The sequence below is a fragment of the Quercus robur genome, chromosome 2 (assembly GCF_932294415.1).
Source record: "Quercus robur chromosome 2, dhQueRobu3.1, whole genome shotgun sequence".
Classification (NCBI taxonomy): domain Eukaryota; kingdom Viridiplantae; phylum Streptophyta; class Magnoliopsida; order Fagales; family Fagaceae; genus Quercus; species Quercus robur.
In genome coordinates, this window is record NC_065535.1 from 51,392,855 (window position 1) to 51,412,814 (window position 19,960).

Sequence of the window (19,960 nt, forward strand, 5' to 3'; positions counted from 1 at the left end):
TTCATAAACGCAGCTTTGGGATATATATTGGAAAAAAAAAAAAAAATCCCCAGATGGGTCTATAGCTGTGTTTTTAAAAATGCAGCTTCAGTCCAACCGGGAAAAACGCAGCCTCAACACCTATAAACGCAGCTTTAGGGCTGGTCTATAGCCGCGTTTAGTAAACGCGGCTATAGTTCCAGTGTTGGAGCCGCATTTATAAAAAACGCAGCTCAAACACCACTTTGAAGCTGCGTTTTTTTAAAACGCAGCTCCAAAACGCAGCTCCAGAGCCCGTTTTTAGTAGTGAATTAGCACGAGGAAAAGTGACCAATCTCAATTATAGAAATATGCATATATGACCTCCCACAAAACTTGATTACATAATTTTGAAACTTTTCATTTGGCTTCATACACATCATATCATTCGATCTTTTTGAATAAATACATCTCATTTTGAGATCAATGCCTGAAATTTTTAATATTTCAATTTGATGAACAAGCTTTTGGCTTTTTGGGGCATCATACATTTTCATAAAAATCGCTTTCCTTTTTTCCTAGTCAAATACTAGTATTTGCGATGGCTTTTGCAGCTCATTATCTCTTTTCATTTTGAGATTTACATTTGTTGAGCTCTTTAAGTAAAAAAATAAAAAATAAAAAGGTGGGAAGATATATAGGCACAAGTCTATGCAAGTTTCAAGATCAACAAAACCATTGACTAATTATTCATGACAAGTTTGAAGATCTATTTACAACTGTAAGGTTGAATTTATTCAACCATCTAATTGGCTTTATTCCGTGCCAAATTTGCTTGTAAATCAGCATTTAGTAACCCTGTATTTAGGTGGGTTTGTTGTAAGGGTAGTGAGTGAGATAGAGTGAAGACTGCTCAAGAGTGTGCAAGAAAACAGAGTGTCGCGGCTGGGACTCGCGGGTGGACTCGCGGCTGCAAGCCGCCAGAAGCTGCACACGTGCCAAGCATGCTGGAAGATGAACAGTCATGCTAGCTGGAGCACTACAGGACAAAACAGGACAACTGGCCATACGGTTAACTCGCGACTGAATCTCGCGACTTAGTCAAGCCGCGAGGTCAAGCCGCGAGCCAACCCTGTTTTGTAAAATCCTGACGTTTCACATTCCTCTCCACTCTAGTATAAATACCCCTTTAACCCACGATTGAAAGAGAGCTTCCAGAGAGAATTTTGAAAGAGAAACCCTAAAGAAAAACAAGATTGTTTCACACACAATCCCTACCTTAGAGTCTCATCAAAATCCCTCACTCTCTTCCTCTCCATTGTCAAAACCTTGAGAGGCATTATACCAAACCTGGTTCTCACCATTATCATCTCTGTGAGACAGTCGTTTGGAGTTCTGGGAAGCAGTTAGGAAGGAGCCAATCTTCATTGGTTGATGCTACGGTGTAGTAGCGGAATCCGGAAAGCTAGAAAAGAAAAAGGTTCGGCGCAACCTCGTTGGAGCAAGAAGCTTGGAGGGCTTAGGTGCACTGGGTAGATTAGACTTGGAGGGTCTATTGCTGTCCTTGTATCCCAACTGTATTTTCTAGTGGATTGATTACTGCTTGGAGGGCGGCGGAGAGGTTTTTCGCCGAGGTCTTCGGTTTCCTCTTCGATAACACATCGGGTGTTATCTTTGTGTTTGCATCTTCCTTCCTCTCTATCTCTGCCTTTATATTATCTGCTGTGATTTTATTATGTTATGGCTTAGATAGTTTTTATCCTATTTCACATTATAGCATATGTTAAGTTTCCGCACACTTGTTTAACATATTGCTTGTGTTGGTTAAGTTAATTTTTGGGGGTCTAAACGTTCAAAAGTGTATTGGTACACGTTTTTGAACTTTCAACAACAGTCATATAGATGTCAAGATTTTTCCCACAATGATATGAGTGCACAAAGAACAAGTTACGCTTGTAAATGCACAAAGCCATTAGTACAAAGGTACAAGGCAAAATATGCATGTGACAATACATAAAAATGCTTATCAAACTTTTTGGATTTTTGACACAAAAACAAGTAAAGATTGATAAATAAAAAAAAGTGTAAAAATATTCAAAGTAAATAGCAAACAAACAAACAAAAATTTTCAACACTTGCTGGAGAGATAACACAAAGCACACAACCAATCAATGTCACAAAACATAGGAAGTATTAATGCATGGACATGTTGTAATGCTTATGCATGTGTACCCTTCTTCACCCATACAACACCTGCGTTTGGGCTTATATCCCTAGAGAATTGGGTACTACTGTTATGACTTTCAAACCTTCTGGTGAAGCTTGTCAAATAGGTGATGAATGCATCAATCATCTTTATCACATCCCTCACTCCGGGATCACCTTCTTAACCTTTTGATTGCTCAGCAATCCAATTCCCTTTGCCATGTCTTGGTCCTCTCGACCTTTGAGTACTTGAATTCTTTAATACTTGAAGCTTACGATAATTAGGTCTAGTGTGTCCTTGAATTCCACAATGATGGCAAAAATGTTGAGTTCTCGGACCTCTTTGTGACTTTGGGAGAGATTTCCCTTTACCCTTAGGTTTGACCACTGATTGGTTATGAGGCTTAGTCAATAGCCTTTGGTCAGTCACATTCCGCTTCTTCTTCACCTTCACTTTCTCAACAATAGTGATTTCCACCATTAGTTCCTTAGCTTTCACAAACTTCATATCCTTAGACACTTTCACACTCGAACTACTCTCTTTGGTGTATCCCAATTCGCTTTTGTCGGAGAAAGGTTTTTGATGAGCAAGAACTTCATCAAGCTTCTTGGAGGAAACCTGCTCTACTTTAGCATTAGCTTGAATCACCTCATGCTCAAGAAATTTTATCTTTGAGTAGGCTTCAGTCAGCTCTTCATTCAGCGTCTCGACTTCACACTTAGTCTCCTTGTTCAGACTAAAAGACTCTAGTAGTCTTGCTCTGCTCTTTTCATTTTCTTAATGGCTGCTTTAGCCACTTTTGCATATTCACTAGTCTTCTCAAGGAGGGAATTGTAGGTCTCTTGCAGTCCCACTGTTCTTTCATCTTCCTCATCATTGGATTCCCCTACTATCCCATTTGACTCCAATTCAATGTGCTCACTAAGCTCTTCCACTAGCACACTCAAATCATCCGAAGATTTCACGAGAGCAATGGTCATGAATGCAGAGAAGTTTCCCTCTCCATCATAGCTTTCTTCTGAATCTAAATTAGAGGAGCTGATGTCACTAAGAGTAGTGGCATACACTTTACCCTTCCCTCTCAAATAGTTCGAACACTCCTTCTTGTGATGTCCATGACCGTTGCATTCATAGCACGTGATTGCTTGAGAAGATTGAGAATCCTTCCCATTTTTCTTCTTGAAATCCTTTTTCTCCTTCCAGGAATTTGGGAATTTTTCTTTCTCAGCAAACTTTCCATTCTTTTTGAACTTCAAGAACTTTCGAAAGTTCTTCACAAGATATGCAACATCCTTTTCGACTTCATCCTCATCTGATGAGTATTAAGCATCCATTCTCTCATTGATTGTCTTTAGAGCAAGTGATTTGCTCTTCCTTTGTGATGGTAGAGAAAGCTCATAGGTCTGAAGTGAGCTAATAAGTTCTTGAACTTTGATGTCATCAAGATCCTTGCTCTCTTCCATAGCAGTAACCTTTGCACGGAAGCTTTTCGGTAGTGATCGTAGAATTTTTCTTACAATCTTGGAGTCATCCGTTTTTTCCCCCAAGTTAAACTTCCCAATTATCACCTCATTCAACTTCCCATAAAATGAGTCAAATGACTCGTCTTCACTCATTTTCAGCTCTTCGAAGCGTGTGGTAAGCATCTGCAACTTGGAGTCTTTTACTTTCTTGGTGCCTTCATATGTTGTCTCCAAGATTTGCCATGCTTCCTTGGCAATTGTAACGTAAGAAATCCTGTGAAACTCATCTGGAGAAACACCACAGAAAATAGCATTTAGTGTCTTGCTATTTGCATTAGCTGTTGCAAGGGCTACCTCATCCCATGTGGATTTGGCAACCTCCGGCATAGTCTACCCTATATCTACAACATCCCAAACAGTCTCATCAATTGAACATAGGAATGCCCTCATACAGACTTTCCAAAATGCATAGTTGCTTCCATCAAAATATGGAGGAGCATTAAAAGATCGAGACTGATCCATCTCAACAGGGGTCAAGGATCGCACTTAGGTAATTAAACCACAGCAAGTGCACCCGCTCTAATACCAATTGAAAGTTCAAATAGTGTGTAAAACACCTATGAACATTTAGACCCCTAAAAAAAAATTTACCAACACAAGCTTATAAACAAATAATTTATGTGTAGAACATGAATATAAGCTAAACCCAAATTGGCAACACACTCTAAATCATAATTAATCACAATCACAGCAGTAATTAAAAGGTAAAGAGAAAGGAAAGAAAGATGCAAACACAAAGATAACACAACGATATGTTATCGAAGAGGAACCGAAGTATTCGGCGAAAAACCTCTCTACCACCCTCCAAGTGATCAATAATCTACTAGAGAATGAAGTTGGGATACATGAATAGTAAAAGACCCTCCAAGCCTAATCTACCCAGTGCACCTAAGCCCTCCAAGCTGCTTGCTCCAATAGGGTTACGCCGAACCTTGTCTTCTCTAGCTTACTGGATCCCACAATAGCCCATTGCATCAACCAAAATGAATTGGTCCCTTCTGAACTGCTTCCCAAGCACCCAAAAACCTTTTCACTGATATGGGTATGGTGAGATAAGAATTTGGCTAAATGTACCTCTTAAGGATATATCAATGGAGAGGGTGAGAGTAGAGGAATTTGGAGAATCAAAGAATGAAGATTGTAGATGAGTCAATCTTATTTTTCTTTAGGGTTTCTCTCACAAAATTCTCTCTAGAAGCTCTTTACATTTTGGAGGTATAAGAGTATTTATAGTAGGGTGTATGAGGAATGCGAAGAGTTAGTTACAACCAAACAGGGCATTCTGGCAACGCGACTTTGCGACTGGAACGAGTCGTGAGTTTGAGTTGCGAGCTAACTGCCTGGACAGACTGGAAGTTTTGTCCTGTAATGCTACAGCTGGCGTGACCTTTCAACTCCCTCTACATGCTTCACACGTGTGCCATTCTTGCAACTTGTCAGTCGCGAGATCCAGTCATGAAGCTCTTCTTGAATGCACACTTCTTGAGCTTTCTTCACACTCTCTCACACACTACCCTTACATAATTCCCACCTAAATACAGGGTATCTAATTGCTAAATTACAAGCAAATTTGGCATGGAATAAAGCCAACACATGATTGAATAAATTCAACCTTACATGGTTAATCAATTGTTCATTACAATGACATTTTGTGTGTGTGTTAATTTGATTGAGTTTTGTTTTATAGGGAAATATTATGTAGTTGATTCTAGATACCCAATGATGAAAGACTATTCGGCACCATACAAGAGGATACCTTACCATCTTCATAATTTTCGAAAGAGAGGTGGAAGACCTAAAAGCAAACATGAAAAATTTGATCATGCTCACTCATTTCTTCGATGTGTGATTAAGTGCACTTTTGGTCTATGGAAGAATAAATAGAGAATTATCAGAAATATGTCATCTTTTTCATTCCATATCCAAATACTTATTGTATTTGCTATTATGGCTCTTCATGATTTTGTTAGACTAAATGATAGGGATGACAGGGGCTTCAATAATGCCAATCGAGATTCAATTCCTACGAGACAACATAATAGTGAAGTAAGCAATAGTTATGAGCAGAACACAAGATCTTTAACAAACCTTGAGATGTTGGTTTTTCATGATTCCATTGCTAATTCCATTTAGAGGGATAATAATTAGTAGTTGTCTTTTTTATTTTTTATAATATCATGTAGTACAATTTAAACTTGGATTATTGGTATGGATTTAATCATCTTTTTACATTATCATTTTGTGCTCCATGATGATGAAATTTTTTGAGATTTAATTAATATTGATAAGAAGTTATTAATAGTAATAACAAATAATTATGACACTAAAAAAAAACTAACACAAACATTATTAAAATAATACCAATAATATATTTGTTATTATTATTATTAAGAAGTTGATACTATGTTTGAAATAAACTCTCTTATATATACATTGCAATTTTTTGTAATTGACAACTCAAACCGCCACTTTTATAAGTGCTAGTCAAATACTCAATTTTTTCAAAAAATACTTTTTAACAGCTTTTACCAAACGCTCTGCTTTTTAAAAAAGTTCAGTTTCATACTACACTTTTTGAAACCACCACTTTTTCAAAAAATACTGTATAAAAAAACTGAACCAAACTCACCCTTAGTTGATATGTTCACCAAACCTTCTCTACCAAGTTGCTTGCGTGATCTTGTCTCCAAAGTCAAGTTGGTTACACACAAAGAATCAATGTACAAATGTTAGTCTTTTCATTCCCCCAACAAGATCATTGTGCATGCTGCTAAGCATAGAAGCCTGCACACTGATCTTTCTTAAGTTTGATTGGTTTCCATGTCACGGTGGTTTTGGATGGTATTCCCTTGTTCAAGTCGGGTCAATTGGTCAAGATTTCTAAGACTTCCTAATTACTAAGCGGATACTAGATCTTCCTATGCCACGTCATAGTTGGCCTTTTACAGTTTCTCTACCTTAGTTAGGTTAGCAAATACATTCTAAATCTGTTTTCACTACACGTATTACGCAAGGTTGACATTAGCACATACTCAATTTTATTCAAAAATCCAATTAGACCATATTATTCCTTCCCACATAATATTCCTTTGTGTTCTTATACTCTTACAGGAAGTAGAAAACATCCTAATTGCAGCTCTGTTGGATTCTAACTCCTAACATTTTAATTTTTATAGTCCTTTGGCATAGTACTCCGTCTATTAATTTATATTGATACCGATTGAAAGGGGTTTTCCATTTTTTCTTTCCTACGAGAAAAAGAAAATTATGTATCCTTTTGAAAGTTATTGATGGCTATACAATATAAGAGCATTAGCATTGATGAAGTTATATTGCCAAATTGCTATTTTTAGCACCACAAATAACAACAACTAAGCTACATCAATAGTGTTATTGTTAAAAATTTTAACAAGCTTGCTATATGCCATCTTTGGCAGTCTACTGTAGCAACAAAGGGATAGAAAAAATATTTGTTTATTCTTTGTCTTTCTCTTCTCTCATCAAAAAATCATTCTCTCTTTTTCCTCTCTTTCTTTCTCCAATCTTCTCTCCTTTTTTCCTTCCTTCTTTTTCTCTCCTGTGCCTCCCCCTTCTCCCTCTTGACTGAACCAAGCCTTTCTTCTCTTCATTCTTGCCTTTGGGTTCATGGTGTGGGTCGGTGTGGTGGGTTCGTGATGTCCTCTCTCTCTCTCTCTCTCTCTCTCTCTATTTTTAATGTCAATGGTTGGGTTATGTTGGTTTTGGTTGTGGCAATAGTGGTGGTAGGTTGTTGATCGGGCTGTAGGTTGAAATGGATGTGGTGGGTTGTTGATTGGGTTGTGGGTCACATCATGGGTTGCAGTGGTGGTGGGTTGTTGTGGGTGTGGTGGGTTATCTTATGACAGTTGGGATGGATTCCGATTGGGGTCGTTTGTGATGTGTTGGTGGTCGGTGGTGTTGTGGTTGGTGGGTTTGTGGTGAGTTCCGATTGGGGAAGAAAGGTTTGGTAGGTCGGCTTGTAAAATCCAAATTCTGAAACGTTAGGGTGTAAAATCCAACTTCTAACTTCTAAAACTTTAGAGTGTAAAATCCAATCACCTCCAAACTTTAGAGGTGCAATTTGCAATTTACCCAAAAAAGAATAAAAAAATGTTAAAAAAAATGAATATTTAAATGAAGTGCTAAAAAAATAGAACCATTGATATTTGGTATGTTATAGAGTGGTGTTAAAATAGATAAAGTAAGTTTTTAAGTGACCTTTTTATGCATGTTTATTTGGGAATTCATTTCCAACTCTCCATAACCTCCACCTCTTCAGATATTTTAGAGAAGTGATAATGGTCTCTCATTCCTACCCTTTTTGTTTTAGGGAAAAAGGGAAAGAAAGAAAGGAAAAGACAAGACAAGCAATGGGCCTAGACAGATTTTCTCTTCATGCCATAACTAATTAAGCTCAGCAACAGGCCCTTTTTGTTTTAGGTTAAAAAAAACAAAGAAAAAAAAAGAAAGAAAGAAAGAAAGAAAGAAGGGAGAAGACAAGCAACCTATAGAGATTTTCTCTTCATGGCTTCATGCCATTACTAATTGAGTTCAGCAACAGGCCAACTAGTAGAATGGCGTCAAAAAATGAATACAAATGCATGGTGCTCGAATGTTCTTGGTATTGTATTCTATATATTGTAATTCGTCCTCATTTTATTTTGATATTACTAGTCTACAAGTTGGACTCTAGTGGACACCAAACTGTCAACATAGAGAATTTTTTTTTTTTTTTTATTGAAATAATTTATTATGGAAGGTAAATGTTTCCGAACTAATAGAGTAACTCTGAAAAAGGCATCGCAAGTTTAGAGTAAGTTGGAAACCAATGTATGAACACAAAGAAATACCTAGCTATCCATGCACTATTAACACATTTTGAGTTATTATAGGTGGTCTTGTTGACTCGAAGTCACTAACCTAACCCCAGAAATGATCAATATGTTGTCGGCCGGTATATATAACCTTGCAATTCTCACTATTTTAATTTACTTTTATATGTTATTAGTCCATAGTTGGGGGAGGGATGATTTGAATTGTAGATATCTCTATTAAAAATACTAAAAAATATGTTAGTTAAGTTATGAGACTCTTGGCCAATCATCATCCATTTATAAAAGTTGCATGAAGTTTCACTATACACATATAAAGTCTTTTCACATGGGAAGTAGCTACCTATCAAAATTCAAAAGTAATTTTGTAGATTTTTACGAAGATGACTCTTAAACTTTGACATGAGTTTCAAGTCTAATTCTTATAATTTCAATTTTAGCAATTGTCTCTTGAATACTCGAAGAGTTGAAAGCCCAATCGGAGAAGCTCTTGGTAACAGGATTGTGGGTTCTTGACTAGATATGTCTATAGTGCCACAGTTGTCAAACCTAAGGCGGATGTAAGGATAACTACTAAAGAAAGAGAAGAAAATAAAAACATAAAAAATAAGACTGCTTAAATTTTAACCAAAAAAAAAAAATATTAATAAAAAATTTGATTTGTCACAAGTCTAATATTGCGAGAGTATATTTTTCAAAATAAAAGTCTAAGAACCAAATTGATATTCATGTCAAAGTGTAATGGTGACATCTATAAACAGCCACAAAAAAAAAAAAAAAAAAAAAAAAAAAAAAAAAAAAAATCATGTAAGTCTTTCAACTTTTCAAAATGGGAGGACTTAATTAGTACTATCGATTGGTGAGATATTGTGTGAAATAAGTTTGACAAGTATATACATATCATATTAACTTGTAGTAATACTCATGCAAGTAGCATTTACGCTGATTAGTTACTTCTTTTTTACTTGAAAATATTTTGCCCCAACCTCATTGTAGGTCCAAAATGGCTTGCAATGTCCCAAGATGAACTTGACTTGTTCAGCTAAGGGACCAAGGGCAATATTTAACTTGACACACAGAATAAGTCCGAGAAGGTACCTATCAAAAAAAAAAAAAAAAAGAAAAGGTCCGAGAAGGTATGGTCTTAAACGTGCAGTACATTATTACATAAGATGAGGGCAAAGTCTGAAAGAGAATGCAAGGAAAATGCTGACTGACCAGAAATAAACGTAACCACCATCACTCATTCTTGCCCTCTTGGATGAGATAAGATTATGTAGCTCCTACCACGTGGCACTGTCATTGTGGTGCTTAACGATAAGGCTAGATTCAAAAAATTTCCGCTTTCATGTGGCCATAATGGTGTAATGTCATCAAGTATACGATCCAATGGTCAAATTTTGTTTGAAATTAAGTCCATCAATTTGTGACCATAGGATATGAACCATCCAATTTATACCATTATATATAGGTAGTGAGAGTAGAAGCTTTGCAACTCTAGCAAAGGATTTTGAGAAGTAAAGGAGAAAGAAAGAAATGGCTTCCTCAATTCTTTCCTCCGCTATCGTTGCCCCCGTTAACCGGGCTACCCCGGCTCAAGCCAGCATGGTCGCACCATTCACTGGCCTCAAGTCTAACGCAGCCTTCCCAGTCACCCAAAAGACCAACAATGACATCACCTCTCTTGCAAGCAATGGTGGACGAGTGCAATGCATGCAGGTACCTTATGAATTTGAAGCTAGAATAAGTATTTATGAATTGAAAATAATATAGAAAGGTTGCAGGTAATACGTAGGCATGTTTTAGTTGATACATTTACCAATTTTGAAAGTACTTGTAATATTTCTAAGAGTGTACCTAGTTTGTCATGATTTTCACTCAATTAAATTGCAAGAATAATATATACTGTAGTTGAAAAAACGATAACCAAATTGTATGTATATAAATATATATATATATGTATATATATTTTGAAGTTGTTTACTAAATTAGATTAAACTTTGTTATATTGCAGGTGTGGCCTCCACTTGGAAAAAAGAAGTATGAGACTCTTTCCTACCTTCCACCACTTACTGATGAACAATTGTCTAAGGAAATAGACTACCTTCTTCGCTCGGGATGGGTTCCTTGCTTAGAATTTGAGTTGGAGGTCATTGAAGTTCTCTTTATCATTCATTTTCATTAACTTATATATATATATATATATATATATATGTTTCTAATTAAGTTGATTAGAATAACACAAAATTTATATACATATACATGTGGTTACTGATGGTTAACAATTGAATTATTATGTGTATGTAGCACCCCTTTGTGTACCGTGAGAACAACAGGTCACCAGGGTACTATGATGGACGCACCTGGGTGATGTGGAAGCTTCCCATGTTTGGATGCACCGATTCCTCTCAGGTGATGAGGGAGCTTCAGGAGGTCAAGAAGGAATACCCCAGTGCCTTTGTCCGAATCATTGGATTCGACAACAAGCGTCAAGTGCAGTGCATCAGTTTCATTGCTTACAAGCCTCCTGGCTACTAAGATGTTTATTATCATTCTCTAAATGTACCCTTTTTGAGGGTCGGTTTGTTTAAATTGTATTTTTAGGCTTTCAAAAGACATTTCTGTTTCATTTTCGAGACAATTCGCTCTGTTTTGAATTTGTGTTTTTCAGATTTCCCATGGAATGGATGAGAACTGATTAATAAAATTGGCTAGTTTCTTGCCAATTCCATGGAGGAACTCTTGCTATCAAGTTAAACTTATGTCTGTGACTGAAATAGCTTTCTTTTCTTTTCTTTTCTTTTCAGCTATGTTGTGTATTTTTTTTTCCCCTTTTTTGAATTTCGTGTGATGAATTTCAGGTATATTTTGTTCTCTGCTTAGTTTTATTTTCTTCATTTTCCCGCATGTATAAAATGTTGAAGAAATTATTTCGAACACCTAGTGTATTATACCTCCGTATTATACAACGGTAGGTCTTGTGTACATATAAAACCTATTTTATATAAGAGGATAATGTAAAGCATCAACTACACTGAATAATTTCAACTCATTTTATATTTTCTCTCAATCTCTTGATCTTTGAGAGATTATAGCCCAAACACTTACCACACCCATTCTGAGTGCTAAGTGAGAATTTGGTGCTACTGGGAAGTATTGGAATGAGCTATTCATTGGCAGATGCAATCAGGCTGAATTGTGGGATGCGAAAAGTTAGAGAAGACAAGACTCCGAGAAGTCTGTTGGTAGCAAGGGCTTAGAGGGCTCAAGTACATGGGATAGACTAAGCTTGGAGGGTCTTTTGTTATTCATATACTCCAACTTTATTTTCTAGTAGATTGATTTCGACTTGGAGGGCCGCGAAGATGTTTTTTGCCCAGTTCTTTAGTTTCCTCTTCCATAACACATCTTGGTATTATCTTGTGTTTGCAACTTTCTTCCCTACTCTTTAAACTTTTATTTTATTATTGATGATGAATGAATATGGCTTAGGGTAGTGTTATCGGTTCATTGCACTTTATTTACTCTTATTCCGCACTTTGTTTAAGTTAAAGTAAAAGCAATCTAGCCGTAATTTTTAATTGGGGGTCTGAACAAGCTCTTATGTTTTTGCACAAATCTAAGCTTTCAAATGGCAAAATAGGAAAACTTACTTACTAAAAACAAAAAAATTTGAGATAATTGTGAAATCAAACACTACTGTCTCTAGGAGACATTCTAAAACAAACAAACATTATTTTGACTTTTAAATTAAAAGTTATAATAGAAAAAAGACTATTAAAAAGAGTAAAAACAACAATTTTATGGCCTAATCGAAAGAATTCACCCCCCCCCCCAAAAAAAAAAAAGGCTTTGATTGTGGTCAAAGGCAACAAGTTTCACTCCTAGCATCGTTTCCCTTCTCGTCACCAATTTTATTGCAATTTTGTCACTCTGGCCAATAATTTCTACTAACACTTTTTATTTTCGGGATTTCTTGTGCATTGACTTTTTTCAGTCTCCCTGCTCAAGGAAAGCTTATGTTGTCTATTCTATATCACAATCACTCATTCTTGCCCTCTTGGATGAGATAAGATTATGTAGCTCCTACCACGTGGCACTGTCATTGTGGTGCTTAACGATAAGGCTAGATTCAAAAAATTTCCGCTTTCATGTGGCCATAATGGTGTAATGTCATCAAGTTTACGATCCAACGGTCAAATTTTGTTTGAAATTAAGTCCATCAATTTGTGACCATAGGATATGAACCATCCAATTTATACCATTAGATATAGGTAGTGAGAGTAGAAGCTTTGCAACTCTAGCAAAGGATTTTGAGAAGTAAAGGAGAAAGAAAGAAATGGCTTCCTCAATGCTTTCCTCCGCTACCGTTGCCCCCGTTAACCGGGCTACCCCGGCTCAAGCCAGCATGGTCGCACCATTCACTGGCCTCAAGTCTAACGCAGCCTTCCCAGTCACCCAAAAGACCAACAATGACATCACCTCTCTTGCAAGCAATGGTGGACGAGTGCAATGCATGCAGGTACCTTATGAATTTGAAGCTAGAATAAGTATTTATGAATTGAAAATAATATAGAAAGGTTGCAGGTAATACGTAGGCATGTTTTAGTTGATACATTTACCAATTTTAAAAGTACTTGTAATATTTCTAAGAGTGTACCTAGTTTGTCATGATTTTCACTCAATTAAATTGCAAGAATAATATATACTGTAGTTGAAAAAACGATAACCAAATTGTATATATATATATATATATATATATATATATATTTTGAAGTTGTTTACTAAATTAGATTAAACTTTGTTATATTGCAGGTGTGGCCTCCACTTGGAAAAAAGAAGTTTGAGACTCTCTCCTACCTTCCACCACTTACTGCTGATTCATTGGCTAAGGAAGTAGACTACCTTCTTCGCTCGGGATGGGTTCCTTGCTTAGAATTTGAGTTGGAGGTCATTGAAGTTCTCTTTATCATTCATTTTCATTAACTTATACATATATGTTCCTAATTAAGTTGATTAGAATAACACAAAATTTATATACATATACATGTGGTTACTGATGGTTAACAATTGAATTATTATGTGTATGTAGCACCCCTTTGTGTACCGTGAGAACAACAGGTCACCAGGGTACTATGATGGACGCTATTGGGTGATGTGGAAGCTTCCCATGTTTGGATGCACCGATTCCTCTCAGGTGTTGAGGGAGCTTGAGGAGGTCAAGAAGGCTTACCCCAGTGCCTTTGTCCGAATCATTGGATTCGACAACAAGCGTCAAGTGCAGTGCATCAGTTTCATTGCTTACAAGCCTCCTGGCTTCTAAGATGTTTATTATCATTCTCTAAATGTACCCTTTTTGAGGATCGATTTGTTTAAATTGTATTTTTAGGCTTTCAAAAGACATTTCTGTTTCATTTTCGAGACAATTCGCTCTGTTTTGAATTTGAGTTTTTCGGAACTGATTAATAAAATTGGCTAGTTTCTTGCCAATTCCGTGAAGGAACTCTTGCTATCAAGTTAAACTTTTGTCTGTGACTGAAATAGCTTTCTTTTCTTTTCTTTTCAGCTATGTTGTGTATTTTTTTTTTTTTTTCCTTTTTTGAATTTTGTGTGATGAATTTCAGGTATACTTTGTTCTCTGCTTAGTTTTATTTTCTTCATTTTCCCACATGTATCAAATATTGAAGAAATTATTTCGAACACCTAGTGTATTATACCTCCGTATTATACAACGGTAGGTCTTGTGTACATATAAAACCTATTTTATATAAGAGGATAATGTAAAGCATCAACTACACTGAATAATTTCAACTCATTTTATATTGTCTGATGCTCCTTGACATACAAGATAAGTTTTTGATGAAAATCAATGACTAGGAACAAGTCAAGTTAAATCTGAAAGATTACAGGGGAATGTGAATTCTCCATTGTATTATAAATGTTTAGACGGTCAGATACAGATTCTATTGCAAATTTTCACCTAAAATTTTCATAGCCAAACACATATATCTAAATTTTGCTTTATCTAATAATTACTTACAGAAGTTGAACAACAAAAGTATGTTTGAATTGGAAGTCATGGAAGAAGAATGATTCCTGCTGAAACATATAACTTTTCCATTAGAAAATCAATTCTTAAGGCCTATATCAGGTGGCAGATTTGAGATTGAAAGTCATGCTGAAAATATATACTAATATTTGGCCCTCTTATTAAGACTCCTTTTAAAAAAAAAAAAAAAACATACAACTTGTCAATTTGATGCATGAACAAAAGGTTTTAAGCTCAGCTTGGTTGAAATTTGCAAAGAGTCCTACTTAATTTAATCAATCACAAATACACGTGATCAAGCTCCTTCTCTTTAAGTTGATTTTTACTTAAGCTGCTAGTGTAACATAGGCAAAAAGCCGCCCACAAAAAACAAAACAAGTTTGCTCCTAAAAGAAAAGTTTAAATCCACAAGCTAAGGATTCCTTGAATCCACAAAGAGAGAGGCTAGAATCTACCAGGATAATATTAGAGGAAACTTTGAAATTTATTTATTAAAAAAATGGAATTGCCTTGGAGGCTACAATGCTTAAATAGAAAAAGCAATCCTAGGATTTCTAGGAGACGCTTAGAAAATCCTAAAGCACTCCTAGGGTAACTAGGAAAAATGTCCTAAAACTCTAATTCATGTTAAGCATGAAAATAGATGGTGTAAAGTTGTGATTTTCAACAATCTTGTTGAATATTTAATTAGTGTATAAAACACCTTGAACGTTTAGACTCCCAATTCACAAATTACCAATTCAAGCTTATTATCAAACAATATATGTGCAGAACATGAACATAAGCTAAAACAAAATTGATAAAAAAATCTAAACCAAATAAAATCACAATCACAGCAGAAATTAAATGGCAAAGATTAAGGGAAGAGAGATGCAAACACAAGGACAATAAAGTAATGTGTTATCGAAGAGGAAACCGAAGTCCTCGGCGTAAAACCTCTCTACTGCCTTCCAAACAGTCAATAATCCACTAAAGAATGACATTGGGATACATGAACAGCAGAAGACCCTCCAAGCCTAATCTACCCAGTGTACCTAAGCCCTCCAAGCTTCTTGCTCCAACGAGGTTACGCCGAACTTTTGTCTTCTTTAGCTTACAGGATCACGCTATAACCCATAGTATCAACCAAAATCAATTGGTCCTTTCCTAACTACTTCCCAAGCACCAAATAGCATCCTCATAGATATGGGTATAGTGAGAAAAGGTTTTGGCTAATGTACCTCTCAAGGATTTAACAATGGAGATAGTGAGAGTAGAGGAATTTGGAGAATCAAATGATGAATATTGTAGATGAGTCAATCTTGTTTTTCTCTAGGGTTTCTCTCTCAAAATTTTCTCTAGAAGCTCTCTACATTTCGTGGGTATAAGGGGTATTTATACAAGTGTGTGTATGGAATCCAAAGAGTCATTTTTTCCCAAACAGAGTGGATTGGCAACTTGGCCTCGCAACTTGACTGAGTCGCGAGTCCAAGCCGCGAGTTAATTGAATGGTCAGACTAGACTTTTTGTCCTGTAGTGCTCCAGTTGGTGTGATTGTTCAGCTCCTCTGCATACTTCACTCATATGCATCCTTTAGCGACTTGCAAGCTGTGAGCAAGTCGCGAGTCCCTTGCTAAGTGCACAATCTTGAGCTTTTCTTCACACTCTCTCACATACTGCCCTTACATGATTCCCACCTAAATATAGGATTTCTAAGTGCTGAATTACAAGCAAATTGGCACAGAATAAAGCCAACAAAATGGTTGATTAAATTCAACCTTACACTTGTGTTGGCTTTAATTCCGTACCAAATTTGATTGTAATTTCTTCAATCATTTTCCCTGTATATATATATGAGTTTATTTGTAAGGGATGAGTGTGAGAGATCAGTGAAGAATCAAGCTTCAAAGGATGAATCAGTGGAATTTGTGACTAGCTCGCAAGTAGCTTGTGAGAAGTAACCCGCAAAAAGGCCACGTGTGAAGCACATGACTAGAAGTTGAAGAGTCATGCCAGGCTGTGAAGTTCGCAAGTGTTTCGCCAAAAGGGCCATCCCGTGAAGTACCTGCGAAACCCTTTGTTTGGAAAAAAGTTTATTTACTTTACCAAATTTTTTATCCACACTATATATACCCTCATTACCCACGAATTGTAAGGAGTGCTTTTCAGAGAGAAAACCCTAGCAAATATATTTGAGAGTTAGAGATTGTTATACCCACAATCATCTACACATTTCCTTGTGGTTTTCCTCAAACTCCTACCTCTCAATCTTTAGATCCTTGAGAGGTTGTTAGCCCAAACACTTACCACACTCATTCTGAGTGCTAAGTGAGAATTTGGTGCTACTGGGAAGTATTGGAATGAGCCATTCATTGGCAGATGCAATCGGGTTGAATTTCGGGATCTGGAAAGTTAGAGAAGACAAGACTCCGAGAAGTCTGTTGGTAGCAAGGGCTTGGAGAGTTCAAGTATATGGGGTAGACTAGTCTTTTGTTATTCGTGTACTCCAACTTTATTATCTACTGGATCGATTTCGACTTGAAGGGTCGCAGAGATGTTTTTCGCCGAGTTTTTCGGTTTCCTCTTCTATAACACGTCTTGGTGTTATCTTGTGTTTGCAATTTTCTTCCCTACTCTTTAAGCTTTTATTTTATTGTTGATGATGAATGAATATGGCTTAGGGTAGTGTTATTGGTTCATTGCGCTTTATTTACTCTTGTTCCACACTTTGTTTAAGTTAAAGTAAAAGCAATCTAGCTGTAATTTTTAATTGGGGGTTTGAACAAGTTCTTGTGTTTTTGCACAAATCTAAGCTTTCAGATGGTAAAATAGGAAAAATTACTAAAAAAAAAAAATTTGAGATAATTGTGAAATCAAACACTACTGTCACTAGGAGACATTCTAAAACAAACAGACATTATTTTGACTTTTAAATTTAAAATTATAATAGAAAAGAAGACTATTAAAAAGAGTAAAAACAATAATTTTATGGCCTAATCGAAAGAATTCACCCCCCCCCCCCACACAAAAAAGGCTTTGATCGTGGTCAAAGGCAACATGTTTCACTCCTAGCACCGTTTCCCTTCTCGTTGCCAATTTTATTGCAATTTTGTCACTCTGGCCAATAATTTCTACTAACACTTTTTATTTCCGGGATTTCTTGTGCATTGACTTTTTTTGGTCTCCCTGCTCAAGGAAAGCTTATGTTATCTATTCTATATCACATTGTCCCGACTTTCATATCCATTTCAATCTCACGTTCATGTTGGATTTGATGAATCGGGTTATGATTCATCCAAACAGCCATAAATGAACATTAATGCTAATTTATGCGCATTAGTAACTGACAGAACCTCCAGCAGGTTTTGTAACCAACGATCATTAAAGGTGACCTATTTAATCGCCTGATGTGTTACAAAGGCAGTAAAGCCCAATTAATGACATAATGAAAGTATGTTACAAGGTCCAGCTTCTATAAAAGGAATCAGACAAACAAAGGAAAGGTACGCACAAAAACACTTGAAAAACCCAAAAGAAACTCTGATTACTTTATTATCAGCTGTCATTTTGACTTTATCATTTGAGGGTTTTAAGGAAACGCCCCACTGGAGTTTTCTCCACCAAAATCCCTTTTCTGTTTTGCTGGCACACATAGAAGACGTTGGCTCCGTTGGACGAACAACATACTGATGATTTCAAGCATCATCAGTTTGGCACCATCTGTGGGAAAGACACACTTGAAACTGGTGCTCTACTGTTGCGAAAGTTTTTTGTCTTTCCAATGGATCCCAATTCTTCAAACCAAATGGAAGAGTAGATTCGAGCCCTTGTTGCAATTGTGGAAGAGCTGACCAGGCAAAACGAGGAGCTGAGGCTAAGAAACGACAATGCCCCACCCAAGATAGAGAACAGGGAACAACGAAGCAATAATGAAGGGGACAATCAGGGGAGAGATAATTTTGATAGGACTAAGCTTCCAAGCAGGATGGAAGAAGAATTCCAAAACATGAAGAAACGGATGGACGAATTAAATAATGCAGTGAAGGGGAAAGGAGAAAGAAACCTAGACGGAATGATCAAACAAATTGCATCACCATTTACTGCAGTTGTGCTAGATTTACCACTGCCACAGAAGTTTAGGCTCCCCTAGCTCAGTTCATTTGACGGATCAAAGGACCCGCTTGACCGCATCAAGTCCTTCAAAAGCCTAATGAACTTGCAAAAAAGCCCTAGGTGAAATTATGTGTAGAGCTTTTCCAACCACTTTGAAAGGGCCAGCCAGAGTTTGGTTCAGCAAAATTCCCCTTTCAATGATCGGGAGTTTCGACAAACTAGTAGGTACGTTCGTCTGTCATTTCATCGGCGGACAAAGGTACAGATGACCCACTTCGCACTTATTAAGTGTGAGATAGGAAGCAGGAGAATCCTTGAGAATGTATGTGACAAGATTTAACAAAGAAGTCTTACAAGTAGACAAAGCAGAAGATCAGGTGCTGCTTACAGCCTTTCAAGTAGAATTAAGGTGAGAGGACTTCCTGTTTTCAATAACTAAGAACCTGCAAGCGACCATGGCTGATTTATTGTTCAAAGTACAGAAATACATGAATGTGGAGGATGTCCTGGCTTCTAAATGGATCTCAAAAAGGCCAAGGAAGGAGAAGGAAAGTGAAGATCGTCCATATCATAGAAAAGAGGGCAAACTCGCACACAACCTACCAAAGGATAACAAAAGGCATTTCCCAAAATTCACCCCGCTGGTAATGCCTCCTAGCAAAATTTTAATACAGGTAAAAAATGACCCCATTCTGAGGTGGCCTAAGCCAATGAGAAGTAATCCAGAGGTGAGAAATAAGAGTAAGTATTGCCATTTCCATAAGGATCATGGGCATGATACGGACGAGTGTCATGATTTGAAGAATCAGACTGATTTGATTCAGTAAGGAAAACTAAAGAGGTTTGTGGGGCAAAGTGGTCAACATTATGGGTCCCGAAAAGACGAAGGTGGGAGTCAACCTCAAGATGAAGGTAGAAGTCTCCCACAAGCACCAAAAAAAGAGAAGCAATAGCAGGAGAGATTCGAACTATAGCTGGGGGATTAGTGGTTGGAGGTTCGTCTAAGTCACTCAGAAGGGCATACGCAAGGCAAGTGAACAAGATACATACAGAACCTATTTGGACAAAGCATGCCAAATCAGATAAACCAAATGTCACCTTCTCAGGAAAGGATTCATGGGGGCTAAAACAACCACATGACGATCGATTGGTGATCATGTTGAAAATTGAAAATTTCAATATCTACTGGGTCCTAATTGACAATGGTAGTTCAGTGGACATAATGTATTTATCCGCTTTCCAACAGATGAAAATCAGTAAAGAGAGACTTCGCCCATTCCAC

General features: G+C 36.8%; 2 protein-coding genes across 2 annotated transcripts; both read left to right on the top strand.

The window, feature by feature from the left end:
* Positions 1–10,014: 10,014 nt before the first annotated feature.
* On the top strand, positions 10,015–11,314 carry LOC126713921 (ribulose bisphosphate carboxylase small subunit, chloroplastic-like). The gene is made up of 3 exons (XM_050413878.1): positions 10,015–10,256; positions 10,552–10,686; positions 10,845–11,314. Exons 1-3 carry the CDS (start codon positions 10,074–10,076, stop codon positions 11,073–11,075), a joined length of 549 nt encoding a protein of 182 aa, XP_050269835.1. The 5' UTR covers positions 10,015–10,073; the 3' UTR covers positions 11,076–11,314.
* A 1,508-nt stretch (positions 11,315–12,822) lies between these two features.
* Positions 12,823–14,053, top strand: LOC126713922 (ribulose bisphosphate carboxylase small subunit, chloroplastic). Its single transcript, XM_050413879.1, has 3 exons — positions 12,823–13,059; positions 13,353–13,487; positions 13,630–14,053. Exons 1-3 carry the CDS (start codon positions 12,877–12,879, stop codon positions 13,858–13,860), a joined length of 549 nt encoding a protein of 182 aa, XP_050269836.1. The 5' UTR covers positions 12,823–12,876; the 3' UTR covers positions 13,861–14,053.
* Positions 14,054–19,960: the final 5,907 nt, after the last annotated feature.